This window comes from Maniola hyperantus, chromosome 12, assembly GCF_902806685.2.
Source record: "Maniola hyperantus chromosome 12, iAphHyp1.2, whole genome shotgun sequence".
In the NCBI taxonomy this organism is placed as follows: Eukaryota; Metazoa; Arthropoda; class Insecta; order Lepidoptera; family Nymphalidae; genus Maniola; species Maniola hyperantus.
Window position 1 is genome coordinate 8,016,676 of NC_048547.1, and position 15,738 is coordinate 8,032,413.

General features: G+C 36.0%; 1 protein-coding gene and 1 pseudogene across 1 annotated transcript; one reads left to right on the forward strand and one right to left on the reverse strand.

Moving 5' to 3' along the window:
• Window positions 1–5,617: 5,617 nt before the first annotated feature.
• On the reverse strand, window positions 5,618–7,065 carry LOC117987332 (retinol dehydrogenase 13 pseudogene; annotated as a pseudogene).
• A 3,713-nt stretch (window positions 7,066–10,778) lies between these two features.
• LOC117987333 (retinol dehydrogenase 14-like) lies at window positions 10,779–13,604 on the forward strand. Its single transcript, XM_034974334.2, has one exon. The coding sequence runs from the start codon at window positions 10,895–10,897 to the stop codon at window positions 11,834–11,836; it is 942 nt and encodes a 313-aa protein (XP_034830225.1). The 5' UTR covers window positions 10,779–10,894; the 3' UTR covers window positions 11,837–13,604.
• Window positions 13,605–15,738: the final 2,134 nt, after the last annotated feature.

Here is a 15,738-nt window from a genome sequence, read left to right on the forward strand (position 1 = left end):
GATTCGATCCTGGGCACGTAACAACTTTTTGGAGCTATGTGCGTTTTAAGCATCAAGCAATTAAATTATTATCACTTGCTTCAATAGTGAAGGAAAACATCGTGAGAAAACCTGCATGCCTGAGATTTCTCCATAATGTTCTCAAAGGTGTGTGCACCGTGCAGTCTGCCAATCTCCACTTGGCCAGTGTGGTGACTAAGCCCTTCTTATTCTGAGAGGAGACTCATGGTCAGTAGAGACAGGCGCGCGGCGCGGCAATGGCTCAGTGATGATGATCATCATGTATCACCTATCGTCGGTCCACTGCTTGTTCGAAGATTACAGAAGTCAAGTATTTGAAGAAATTTGAAGAAGAAGAAATTGTATGCAATAGTAGGTGATGCTGCCCGCGACTTCTTCCGATTAGGGTAGATTAAGGGTTTTTTTTAAATCCCGTGGGAACTCTTTGATTTACCAGAATAAAAAGTAGCCCATGTCCATCCCCGGGATGTAAGCTAACTCTGTACCAAATTTCTTCAAAGTCCGTTGAACGGTTGAGCCGTTAAAAGCTAGCAGACAGACAGACTCTCGCATTTGTAATATGGATAGTACCTACCTAATGCCTATTGATTATTACGTCTAGCCAATACTTGCATTTTGTATTTGCAACCTTGGATACTTAAATACTGGAAAAATGTTAGAGGCATGAGGATAACATTGCATCTCAATTCGAACAAGCAGCATAATCAGCGAACATCGCATAGCAAAAAAATCGAGGGAATTGCAAATGAAATAAAATCCTTTAAAAATGTAAATGTTAACTTGGAAGTGGCGGGAGTAGCGGAAAATTGCATTTTGTCAGCAAGCAACGAGAGACGCTATTTACACAGACAATATGGCGACAGCACACTCACGAGCTGTATAAATTAAACATATTAGAAAACTAAGAATGCAGAAACGAGGCATGCAAATAAATCAAAAATGTCGCTGTACTAGTAATCTATACTTATACATAAAAAACCGGCCAAGTGCGCGTCGAGCTCGCGCAACGAGGGTTCCGTACTACAGTCGTATTTTTTCAACATTTTGCACGATAATTCAAAAACTAAATGCGATATAAAAATAAATAAAAATCTGTTTTAGAATGCACAGGTGAAGCTCTTTCATATTATGATACCCCACTTGATATACCTAGTTATCTTACTTCGAAAATTGAAAATACTAATTATTTAGTTCATGGCCACAATTTAATATTTTTTTGTGTGATGTAACCACAAATTCACGGTTTTCAGATTTTTTCCCTAATGTCTGCTATAAGACCTACCTACCTACCAAATTTCATGATTCTAGGTCCACGAGAAGTACCCTGTAGGTTTCTTGACAGACAGACAGACTGACAGACAGACAACAAAGTGATCCTATAAGGGTTCCGTTTTTCCTTTTGAGGTACGGTACCCTAAAAAAGGCTTGTCCTCACTGACAGACTGATCTATCAACGCACAGCCTAAACCGCTAGGATCAGAAACATGAAAGTTTGGGAACCCCGCTAAGAAAGGATATTTGCATCCAAATATCCTTAAAGGGGATCCTTAGTAAATAGGGGATGGAAGTTTGTATGAAAGTCTGTCATTTTTAATGTTACATCGATGGAAATTGGTATTTAGCCTGATACAAATGATAGAGACAAAATATCTCAGTGGGCGCTAACCATTTTGAGACACCAACCAATCACAATCACAAACGTATGTTTTCATCATCATCATTCGAAATTCAATTTAAAAATGTTTTCAAAAAACATTCGAAAATTCAATTAGACAATGAGACAATAGTTTCGTTTTCTAATTGACGGGTTTTTAAAAATCCTGTGGGAAATCTTTGATTTTCCGGGATAAAAAGTACCTAGCATAATATTATGTTCGTACCGGAGATGTTAGCTAACACTATAGTCTGTACCAAACATCAAAATCGGTAAAACTGTTAGGCTGTGGAAAGGTAGCAGATAGACAGACAGACACTCTTTCTTTTTATATATGTAAGTATTTAGTATAGATTTTATAAAAATAGTGTATGGTTAGCATTTTTAGAAGGCATGTTTATCCCGTTTAATTAGTGTCTGCCACCCTTAGCCGGTTCCGTGAAGAAAAATTAGTCGGCTGGTGTTGAGTAATGGTCGACATTAATATTGTCCGCACTTCCTCTCGCTAACCGTCTCTTTACCAGTCTGGAGCTGTTTACTCAAACCTCAAACCGCTGAAACAAATTTTTAAAACATCCGTGACAAAAGAAGTTCTAATTAGAGCTTTAACTGGTTTTTTTTTAAATTGTAAGTTCGTAGTTATAGCAAGTATGCATTATGATAATAATCCATACTTTCATTCTGAGGTTGTGTGAAGAAAAGAGGTTGTGCTTGTCTGTCTGTCAATCAGCTTAGCTTTGCACAACAAATTCTAACGAAATTTGGTACACACGTAACTTGAATCCTGGGGATGGACTTTAGCTACTTTTTGTCCCTAAAAATTAAAGAGTTCTGAGAGATTTTGCAAGTATTTAGATTGTCCCCCCACTGGAAATGATTTTTAGATATTCCACCCACTAGTGATCGAAGCTGGGGTGGGTCAGTTAGTAAAAATAATAATCAAAATGTACGTAACAAATTAGTAGACGCATTTTTAGCCTCCGTACTAATTTTAAATTATTGTTTCTATTCGTGTTGTACGCTAATTAGCGTCCAGTTAGCATGGACGACATGGCAGTGGGCATGTTGTTTGACCGCACAGTTGTAGGTACACAGAGCGTTCCTGTGTGGTTAACAATCAAACATAGAATATTCTCTCATAGTACCTCTGCACTACCAAACTTTGACATACATGTGCCTAATCATCATGATTCCTGTATAAAGATAGCTACTTCTCGAAAGTCTTCGTCTTCGAAAGTTTCGAAGAAACTTCACATACGATTATGAGCTACAGATAACATATACTACTGAGAGACATCGAAGCCAAATTTCCAAATCGGTTGAGTAATTAAATCGGAAAGGAGTAGCAAACAAACAAATATGCACACTTTCAGAATGTTTTAGGACGGATGAAGCTCAAAGAGTCCTAAAATATTCCACTACAATAAAAAAGCAGTTCACACTGTTAAAAACGATAATAGAAAAAAACGACTTCATCTACATCTTATAATAAAAACAGGGGAGGCAGCGATTTACGCAGATATTAAAAAGCCATCAAACAGTTTATCAGCTGCTCCTTATCTCAAATATTGCTGCGATCAAATTTTATAGGAGGAGTCTGCTATAACTTCAATCAGTACCTATTTTCAAAGAAAACAGGACAGCACTCGTTGCTCGAATAGACCATTCTCTATAACTTGTCCCTTATCGTCATGTTGGCGCCGTTATAGTTCAAACAATAATCAACCCTAAATTCTAAAGAATAAAGCAAACCAAAGCAGTAGTAGCAACATGACGCCAAGGGACAAATTATAGTGAATGGTCTGTTATACCCAAGTCGCGTTTTAATGAAAAGTAGAAGAAGTAAGAAGACCTGGGCGCGTTTGGAACCCTCGTAGCTTTAGTTTTAAGTTCACGTAGTAATTATCACCACTACCTAAACGAGTATCTTACAAATCCAACAACCGACCATCAAAAAGAGTAATTTATTACCTATTTTGAATAAATTATTTGAATATAACATTTTCAAAAAAAACTGCGTAGTGAAATTCGCATTGTTTATTGTTGCCCAAGTCAAAATAATTATACTACTTACACAACTATATACATATCAAATTGTAGATCTTGTGTTTTTTAATACTGTTAAAAAGTAGCTTCTTTCTGCTGAATACGTTGTTTCACTTCTAATATTTAATTTACACAGGAGATTCTTTTTACTACGGGTAGTACGGGCGCCATGTTGTCTCCCTGTGTAAATAGCGTCGCCTGTTTAATAGCAGACAAAATGCAATTTCTCGCCATGCTCACCATCTTGTTTGGCATTAACATTTTACTGCACTCCTTCATTTTTCATTTAAGTACATCTCCCTTACCTATAGGTAGCTCTATTTTTCCGCCGAATCCAACTCGGCTGGGCAGCATTCGGGAAGCTGCGAGATGGCTTCTCGTCCAAAATTTCTGAGAGCTTTTAGAAAAAAAGAAGAATATTAGCCATGTTAAGTGAGTATAATAATGCCCTTTCCCTTCCAACGAAGCGAAAAGCTTGTGCTATGAGTGGGTACGACAATAGTGCAACGGGTGGGGCTTGAACCGCCGACCTTTCGGAATTCAGTCCACTCCTTAACAATGTACATAACATTGAATAGGCTACTTGACTCATATCTAATTTCGTCCAATAAATGATTATTTATTATAGTATTTTGCTTAAGAAAACGAAATATATCAATAACAATTATTAAAAACGCAGGATGGATATATAAATCCAATTTAAGAAAATACAGTTTTTATTTTTATTTGAAACGCAGAAAACGCTGTCAGCCATGATGTGACGTCATTAAATATGTAAACAAAGAAATGTCATCCCTATGTCACGCGGGGACTAACGTAGTATCCATATATATAAAATTTAAAGTCCTGACTAACTTATATATCAACGCACAGCCTAAACATCTAAACAGCTGGTCCTAGATACATGAAATTTAGTGCGTGTGTTCTTTGTAGGTAAAGAGAAGGTATCCACTAGGAAAAGATTTTTTGAAATTCCACCCCTGAGTGGGTTAATGGGGGTTTGAAATTTATGAAGTCCACGCGGGTGAAGTCACGAGCATAAGCTAGTTTTTATATATTTCTAAAAACTCATAGTAAACGTAAAAAAATATCGTTTTCTCTTTATAAATTGAATAAGTTATTAAGTAAGACTTACAACAAAGTGATCTTTGCAAAAATAAATTTGGGTTGAAGTCGTTAGTCATATAGGATCCCTTTAAGCAAGTCTTCGCGTGTTACGTATATTTATTTCACTGGGCACTCTAATCCACAACTTTCCTGTGGTCTTTATCGATGCGTTTTTACATTCTCGGATGATACAATAACGATATTTACTATATTTTTCATGTAAACTAGTATAGAAGTCATGTTTATTAAACTTTGGGAGGTTATGCTGTTGTTTACAAATGCATGACGTCAGAGCACAGATAATCTATCGGTCAAACATGGCCGACAGTGTTTTCAGCTGTCTAAGAAAAATATATTTTTAAATTAAAGTTTTACGGTTTTTAGGGCGCAAAAAAAATATAGTGTTAATTTTTTTGATCTAACAGGAGAAATATTAACCATTTAAGACCAACTTTAAAAAAGTGTCAAAGTGAATTATGTATATAAATCCTGCTGGTGCAGTCGGGTAAAAATATTACTACTTGTATGTTAAATACAGAATAATTGTTATTATTTATCCCCTCATTTATGCCATGCGATTTCTGTTTGCTGTACAGATTATTACATTCGCATTTAAAACTGTTCACACTACGGGATATAAATCATATTATATCCCGTAGTGAGAAAGGAGCTTCATATTATTGATAGACTAGGAATAATAAAATAAATATAACTCGCTTAAAGTTTTATTGAGTAAAAAATATAGGTAGGTACCTACCTACTTATTGATAAATAAATATTAACTAGTTGAGGTTACAAAAATAACTGACATTAATTATTGTTTACTCGGCCGGCCACCTCGAAAAGAACCTTGAATTTACTAACAACGATATATTTTGATGGTCAACGACTGGTAATTTGTAATAGTTTATTTGAGTAAAAACGTCACTAATATCAGATTTTCAACTTAATTTTACAAGTTTTTCTGATTCTTGCCAAAGTTTTTTGGCAATTTCTGGATTTTGTGATGTCTTTGATGGTTTCTTCTCTCGACAGTCACTAAAGTACCGACCACTAATGTCTTGCACTTCTGGTGCCACAGAAAGATAAACTGACGTTTGTGATGCTTCCCAGACACTCTGATAAAGAAAATTAAGAGTAGTTTGAACTAAATAACGAATTATGCTATTTTTAATGTTCCTGAAAATATTTGTAGCAGCAACACCAGGGTGAAGAGCATTAACTGTCACACCAGTACCTTCTAATCTTCGACTGAGGTCGAGTGTCATCAAATTTAAATACAACTTGCTGTTTGCGTATACTAAATAGTCACTCCAATATTTCTCCATGTTTAAATTTCTAAAGTCTACTTCTCCATACATATGTATTGAAGAAGACACATTAACTATTCTACTTGGTGCGGATGATTTTAAAAGTGGTAGCAAGAGATTTGTCAACAAAAAAGGGCCGAAGTAATTTACTTGCATTCCCAAATGATTTCCGTCTTCCGTTTTCTGGTTCCCAAGGCCACCAGCGCCGGCGTTGTTGATAAGAACGTCTAACCTTGATTCGGTTTTATAGATGCCATCACAAAATTCACGCACGGAACGAAAAGTAGACAAGTCTAGATGACGATGTATAACATTCTTATTTCCAGTACACTTGATGATTTCTTTTGTCGCTTTCTCGCCTCTTAAAATGCTTCGGCATGCAATAATCACTCGAGCTCCACGATCGGCCAAATTCTTAGCCGTCTCGAAACCTATTCCGCTATTACCGCCTGTCACAATCACTACTTTTCCTACCATATGAGCACTTGACCGACAAACACCGCATGTTAATTTCTGATAAAGTTTAAATGTGAATACGGCTAACACAAAAATAATTGCAATTGTCCATATAACCATCTTAATATATTTATCACGTTTCAAGTACACAGCTACAAACTTGTCACACGGCGTAACGTTTAGTTTAATAAATAGAATAAATTATTTTATCGTCGGTCGTAGATATAGACATACATTATCTACTATGTCATCACTAGCGGCAGCCGTGTCTCCTTTCGTAGTGGAACGGGCTAATAGATAAGACGATCGTATATCTACGCAGACAGTAGACAACAACACTAGGCATTGCTATGAAAGTGTCCGAGTATCCGTGTCCTCAATATTTACGGCACCAATGAGTCGTCAAGCATGCGTACACGTCGCGCATTGGCGTTTACAAAATTCACTGAACTAGGTAAAATCGATTAAGTAGGTAGGTATATTGATTTTCATTCTTATTCTTTTTATTTAAGTATCACTTTTCACTGAAACTATTGGGCCTGTATAATTTTAATGAATCCCACGGATAGGCTTTGGCAAAATTTATATGATTTCTTATTCAATAGTGTTTATATTAATCAAAACAACGTCAATCGTAGGTATGCAGGCACGAATGAGGCACGATCAGAAACCCGAATAACAAGTAGTATAATATCTACTTGAATACCATTAAATCCATAGGCTTTAAACTTTAATGATGAATCTAATGTTAGAATTTCTATTTTATTCAAAACCATTAATTATTAGGGTTCCGTACCCGGAGGATGCCAACGGGCCCCTATTACTAATTAGCCTCCGCAGTCCGTCCGTCGTCCGTCTGTCTGTCCGCGAGCCTCGTGAACCGTGGTACCTAGGTAGAGAGTTGAAATTTTCAGTGAATGTGTATTTCTACTGTCACTTCAACAACAAATAATAAAAAAGGCCGTCATTAAAAAAGCGTCATTTCTTTTACGACGGTACGGAACCCTTTGTGTGCGAGTCCAACTCGCAATTGACATTTGTTTTAGTTTCAAGCGCTTGATTTTTAGGGTTCCGTACCTCAAAAGAAAAAACGGAACCCTTATAGGATCACTTTGTTTTCTGTCTGTCTGTCTGTCAAGAAACCTGCAGGGTACTTCCCGTTGACTTAGAATCATGAAATTTGGCAGGTAGGTAGGTATTATAGTAGATATAAGGGGAAAAATCTGAAACTAAATAAATTATTAATATGATATGAGTAGTGATTACAATTACATATGCAATTGCTCTTAAAAATAACAAAGGCAGCTCAATGTTTATGTTCGCACGTGAGTGATCTTTACGTAACTACGGGCTACGGCACAGCCCAAAGGTCCAAGACTTATGATTTTAAAAGTCTATGTATGTCGGTATGTATATGTATGTATGTCTGTTTTATGTTTATATATTTTGTATATTTTGTTCCACCGTAACGCCATTTCAACCACTGTACGCAAGGCTTTCTCAAGCCCGTGATATTTCACCATCAGAGGATTGGGATGACGTAGCTTAGATTGAAAAGCCCCTATTCGTAAACTCATCTTTATGTTGCGCCACATAAATGGCGACATTCAAAATGCCTAATTTCTTAAAATATGGCTGAGCTGGGGTAGCTTGCGGTACGTGGGCTAATATTCGGACTGCCTGCTTTTGAAGTCTAAAGGCGCGCTCCCAGTCTCCACCACGTAACCATAATATCAACTCCATACTGCAGCAGGCTTTGAATGATGAAGAGTAGCACGCACAAGTTGCTTTAGTGGATAAGGTTGACGCCACACGTCTCAGAGTGAAGCATTATCGATATGTGCATCCCATCTTAGACCGTCATCAATCTGAATGCCTAGAAAGCTTGACTCTGAATGGTCACAGACCAACTATACTGGTACGCTTTCAACTTGCGTCGTGGCCAAAATTCCGTGCCGCTGAGGTTTGTTGTAAGTAGCACAACTAACGGATTCCCGCGACTTGCGGATTTATATACTTATTGTTTAAAAATCACGTGGGATCTCTGATTTCCAGGAATAAACAGAATCATTATATCCGTCTACACTCTACAGGAAGCAATTTCGTGAAGACCGCTTCAGATCTTGAAACCTGAAAAACTTACAGACACACTTCTACATTTTTAATAATATTTTTCTTAAATATCTACTTCATAAACAATTAAAAGCCAGTTTTTTAATTACAAAGGTTACGTAAATTCATACAACTTTGAAACCAGGCTTTAAAAAGATAATATTATGTTTGACTAATAAAAAGTTAAGATTATTATGTTGAGCCTTTAGGACAAAATGTCCTCTTTTTCACTGAGTTCGTCCTCTGTTTTGTATTTTATGTCACGGTAGGGCGGATGTACTTGGACTGGTTTATCTGATATACTGTAAGTAATTACTGCCATGTTATTATATTTTTATACCTACCTAGTTAACAACAAAATAATATAGGGGAGGTGTACTCAAAGTGACCACAGGAGACAAAGCGGTCACTCTTCCTTTTTCAGTTATTTGAAATGATAACGCGACGTATTGCCACTTTTGTCGCTTATGGAACCTCCCACTCCAGTACTTAGTGTTGGGAACGATGGCGTGGCTGCAGTAAGTAAAATATTTTTTTACCTGTTTTGTTAAAAAAATGCAAGATAAGTTCATCCTGTTTTGATCATACCTCTTTGTATTCAAATCCTTTTATTATATTACTAGATGATTCCCGCGACTTCGTCCGCATGGATTTAGGTTTTTAAAAATCCTGTGGAACTTTAATTTTCCGGGATAAAAGCCCGGGAAGCCCTTCCGTGGGATGTAAATTATCCCTGTACCAGTCAAAATCGAGTGAAAGGATGGGCCGTAGAATGCTAGCAGATAGACAGACAGACATACTTTCGCATTTATAACTTAGTATGGAAAAGTATGGATCTTCTTATCGATTTGTGCAAAATTTGCTCAATCATAAATGAATGAGAGTGTAAGCAGTAGATTTTTAAAACAAAATGGCCGATTAGGGTAAAGTGGCCTTTTTTTTGCAACTGAGTATAACATGCTGATATTTCGATGTGCAAGAATTTAAATTTCACATATTATCATAAATTTAATAAGCTCCATTATCCAAAGAATTTTATACTGCTGGACAGTATAAAATTCTTTTGGACAATAAATCGCGTGATAGGTTTTCTTTACTCAAAGTTACGGCCATTACGCACTACACTTCCGTCATCAGAGTTCTATCAGCCATCCGTGAGAATACCAGCGATTATCTACGACTATATGTCATAAGCTACCCCACAAAACAAAAAGCAACGCATTTTCACGGACTCAGATCGGATGAGTGCGTAACCGCCGTTACGGTGGCTTTTTTGAGCACACCTCCTCTAACCTTTGTAGGTACAAGGTCACTACACACTAATATTATGTAAACACGTGCCTGCCTACGTTTAAATGTATAAAATAAAAACTGTGACGATTTGCAAAGTTAAATAAAAAATTAATACACTCTGTTGCTTTGAATTCGAGTTCTTAAAAAAATATCTAGGATACATCCTAATCGTAGACACTGTTTCGTAGTCCGCATTTTTTTTGTGTTTTACCATGTTACTAGGTATACTTAGGCTTATTTCTATAAACATATTATAATAAATTGACATGACACAAATAATATTTATGGACAAAGAGCCAGCGCGTGCCAGACCTTCGTATTTTATAAAAGCTGAAAGTTTATCTGCGTGCTGTCCCCAACACTGGGATGAACGTTTGTTTGGGTTTTTTTGGATCATGGTAGCTTTGGCAGATAATAAAGATGTAAAAAAGTATAAAGTCTAATTTTTTTGACACTTAGTATCATGACAACTCTCTGCCAGACATGCCCTTCAAGTTTTATTTAAGAGTGTCTGGTAGGCAAATGTAGCAAAATTGTTTACTGTCAAATAGGAAGATTTCTTAAAAACTGGGTTTTGGTCTGATTACAAACATTGCCATCTGCGTGTGACCGAAGTTTTAGGCACAACTTGTAAGTAGGTATTTCTATAAAATAATTTCCATTTATGTCACATTATGTCGTAGTTCGTCCACCTTATATAATAAAATACCGCAGGCAATTTTCCTACATTGCAAAGAGATCAACCGAGGCCGCAATATTTGCACAAAAAACAATTGACTAATTAACAATAATTAAGTATTATTACGTCTTCGGTTGCGTTAATAAGATGACGCATGAATTTATTACTTTTCGATCTCAGTATTAAGAGTTATCTAGTATAGTGATAACAAGCGCTATGTTACTGGTGGCGTTTATTGTCATATTATTAATAATTAAATTCCTAATAATTATTTGGACTTATAGGAAAGTATCGAGTGGAATGTGCAAGTTCAGTGGGCATTTAGTCGGAAAGGTGGTGATAGTGACCGGTGCTAATTCAGGAATAGGCTTTGAAACAGCAAAAGATCTAGCTCAGAGAGGAGCTCGAGTCATTTTAGCCTGCAGGAGTTTGGAACGAGGAGCATGTGCAAAGCAAAAAATAATAGCTTCTTCAGGAAACAAAGACGTTCGTATTCTTCAACTAGATTTGGAATCTTTCACATCAATAAGAAAGTTCGTCGATAGTATTTATGAAACTGAAAAACGACTAGATGTATTGATAAACAACGCAGGAATGTATGTGACTGATAATAAAATGACAGACGATGGGGTGCTTCGAGGAATGCAAATTAATTACTTTGGACCATTTCTTTTAACTTCACTTCTACTACCGTTGTTAGAAAAGTCTGCGCCGAGTCGCATAGTCAACGTTTCATCGTTTTTGTATGCGCTAGGAAGAATCGATTTTGATAAATTAAATGTGGAAAGCTGCAAACATAAAGTTTATCGAAATGCAAAACTCTGCACTATGCTTATAACTACTGAACTAGAACGGAGACTCAAAGGAACAGGAGTTACAGCTAACTGTTTACATCCTGGCGTTGTTAGCACGAATATGATATCCAATCTTAATAATATTGTAATATTGACAGTTTTAAAGTTGCTTCAATCATTTTTCAAGAATTCGTGGGAAGGAGCTCAAACTTCTATATATTTGGCTGTGTCGCCTGAGGTTGAAAAAGTGAGTGGAAAGTATTTTAAAGACTGTCAATTAGCAGAACTCACACCCAAAGCACAAAATATAGATGTTGCTCATAAATTGTGGGACGTCTCAGAGAAAATTGTAAAATTAAAATAAGAATTTTAAACATGTTATCACTTCCACAGATTATGAATAATCATGAATGATTGGGTATAATTATTATTAAACCGAATTTAAAATTAATTTTAGATTAATTAGTTAGAATAATTGGCATGTAGGTACTTAATTCAGCTCGCCTTATTCAACGACTACTAAGTATATTATTTTATTAAATGCTCCCATAAAAATTACTGAATCCAATTCCTCAATCCTGATGCTGCCGGGTGACTATCCGCCAAGTTAGGGATATTCAGGAACTGTTGATGGTTAATTGATATTTTGGGGTCGATTTCTAGTTACTTTTTATTTTCGCCCAACTTTAACATAGGTAGGTAGGTATTGTGTAGAAATATCTTTTTTTAATTTGTAGCTTTTGAAGTCGGTTTTGTGAAAAAAAAATTTATCTTAACCATTAACATTAAAATGTCTTACCAAAAATATATTATAAAAATATATAATACTTCGAAGTCGCAAACGCTACCGTCATTTTTTTCTTCAATTTTTTATTTTCTGGGAGTGGTATTAGAAATCACGTCATGCATTGCCAGTCGTAGGAACCCACGCCCGACACCCTTGAATGTTAATAATTTGTTAAACTTTAAATGTGTCTGGCAGGGGGTTACCACCATATTAAGTGTCTGGCAATGCATGACGTAATTTCTAATACTATTCTGAAAAGAATATTAAAAAAAAATACTTTATACTTTGACGTAAGATTTTTTACACCTTTATTACCTTTTATCTCTCAAAGCCACCATGATTCAAACAAACATCCGAACAAACGTTCCTCCCAGTGTTGGAGACAATACGCAGATAAACTTTCAACTTTTATTATAAAACAAGAAAGGTCTGGCACGCGCTAATGAGAATATAAACACTACAATGACACTACATGATCACTACGTGCCAGGCCAAAAATAAATAATAAGGGCTTCTTGATACACATTCTAACCTTGTTCTGATCATTCTAAGTTGAGGTCTAAATGTCTAAACCATAAAGCTCAACATGATGGAACGTCATACATGTGACATTGTAATATAAAATGACATCTCACGCGCCATTTTAATTTTATGTGTCAATTGTCATGTGAAAAGTACGATTTCAGTCCTTATTTAAAGGTGAATCGTACTTTTGACATGACAGTTGACTGAGTTGATAGAGCTAAAATGGCGCGTGCGAAAGTCATTTTGTACGGACCATAATATATTCCATGTTGTCCACATTTAGTCACTATGCATTGAATTGAATATTTGCCTTAAATGTAAATCTTCTGTTTTAATTTTCAATAATGCAGTCAAATAATGAATACTCGCAAGCAGCTTCATATTTTTGGGATTGCTTAACATTCAGCAAAGATTGTCCATTTTCGAATTCAAAATTACTGTATTTTGGTATTGCATTGACAGGTCTGTACAGCGTGTTCATGCTTATGATAATAGCCGATCTAAAGTTCTATTGGTCCTTGGACCAATTTCAGCAGCAGATTGATTGCTGCGTAAACTTCTTAAAGAAGAAATTGAAATATGTTCAACTGAATCAGCAAAAGTTGATGAGTACACAAGAAAGAACTGAAAAACAGTTGAAAAGAAGCGAAGAATGCAAACGTATCGTAAACATGCTCCGAGGTAATCTTTCTGCTAATGCTAGTAAAATAGGATTTCAGGCAAATGTAATAGAGAGCACCCAAATTGAGGGATCCCCGGATTGGAGCGATGTGTGGCGTGACAGTCGATTGACTGGTGATTTTTCTACGTAGAGTTTTTATAATAATCTAATATAATAATCTTCGTTATGGCAGTCATAAAACTAAAAAGTCAATATCCTATGGAATTTAGTACCTACCTACTTTTAAAAAACTTCATTAAAACGCATTCAATGTGTTTTTTTATATTCTTAAAATATCAGAAGCTGGACGAACGTTTGTACAACCCGCAGAGTACCTATCATAAATTTCCGTCCGGGGAATCTGAGCTGATGGGTCGTTAGCTATTACTATTCTGGGGTTCAGATTTATATGTTTCTACTACCAGATCCAAAATGTAAATCAGATTTAATTGAATAAAATCTAAATCACATCTAAGTAGTAATTTTTTCAGTAAGTATCTACCTAAATACGCGACAGGTTGAAATAGCTATCGGGGAGGGAACGCCCCGCATACCCGCACAGCCTCCGCGCTAAACCAGTGCGGGCGAGTGCGGGTGTGCGGGATGTCCCCCCCGTTTCATACCCCGATTGCCATCTGAGCCTATAATTTTTATGGAGGTACTTATAATTTTTTTATGTATCATACATAAAAAAAATAATAATTAATTAAGTACGCATCAATTTTCAGGTGAGTTCCAAGTTACTTAATTATAATATAATTTTTTATTAATGAGGCTATTTGTGGCATTTAAAACAAAACTACTTTAAATCATAGGTACCTACTTGAAATATTAAACAAATTGTCGTTTTCAAGGTTCCGTACCCGAAGGGTGCCAACGGGACCCTTTTACTAAGCCTCCACTGGCCGTCCGTCTGTCCGTCTGTCAGCGAGCTTGTCTCGTGAAAGGGTTGAAATTTTCACAGAATGTGTATTTCTATTGCCGCTAAAGCAACAAATAATATAGAAATCTCAAAATGGCTGCCATGAATATTTTAAAAAATATGTTTTTTTGGATGATACGGGGTGTGGGAGTACGACTCGCACTTGACCGATTACTACTACCACGGAAGAGAAAGAACTGTTTTTTCTGTTCCGTGACTACTACGATGCTTGAACGCTTTGATGTTAAACATTATTTAAAGTTTTAAAACGCCGTCGTATGCTACGTTGGCCTTCGACATGTTATTTCGTTCCGAGCTGAAGTATGCGTGAAGTTTAAATGAATCTGGAGACAGGGCGAGCAAAGTTAAGCAATTAAGAAGACTTCAAGCCAGATTGCTAGCTAAGTTCTGTTTTCCGTTGCTAAAGCTAAAACTATCGCTATTACAGCTACTGTGTATACTAAACCTTGAGGAACGTTTCGAAACCGCAGGGAATGCAGCAGTCTTGACTCTTGCGCTTCCTTAGTTTATCTAATAAGTACCTACCTAGTGGATATGCGTGGGTTTAGGTACGAAAGATAACATTACAAATCTTCAGATAAGTAGAGCTCATATATTTTAAAAGGATATTTTTTCTACCATAGAAGTAAAGAAAAATAATACTTAGGTATATTTATATTTAACTAGGGTTAATCTCATAAAACTGACTTAGCCTATTGTAATAATTATTATGTATCTAGATTCTAGGTACTTAATGAGGTGTATTAAATTTTTATAATTATTCTAACTTGTTAACAGCACGGTTTATAAGCTACGACGTAAATTAGTTATATTATAGGTAGGTAGGTAATTATAATGTAACTTCTTTAGCCATAACCACTGCAAATTTTCCTAAGTATTAGGTATAAGGTACCTATATAAAAGGTCGCGACCCTTGGACTAGCAAACACGCTTTTATGGGCAAAAACGTAATTTAAAATAATATGTCAATATTGACGTCAGAATAATGCTTTTAATATGCTTCATTCGCACATACCTACTATACCACTACTACTAACACTGCTACTACCTAACGACCAAAATTAATATTAAACCCTGACTGACATGAGCCTATAATACAAGATCATAATATGCCTACATAGTGGCCATAGGTAGGTACTAGTGGCGCCCCCAAAGCAAGTTTTTATATTTATGGTCAGGCTATAATACCTAATCAATCAATCCGTAATCTACATTGATATAAAATTAGAAGGTATCACTGGTATAAACTGTCGATAAGTTTACTTAGCGACGTTGTTAATTGTCAAAAAAACTGGCCAAGTCAGACCTCGCTTTTTTAAAGTTCCGCATATAATTATGAAAACATAATAT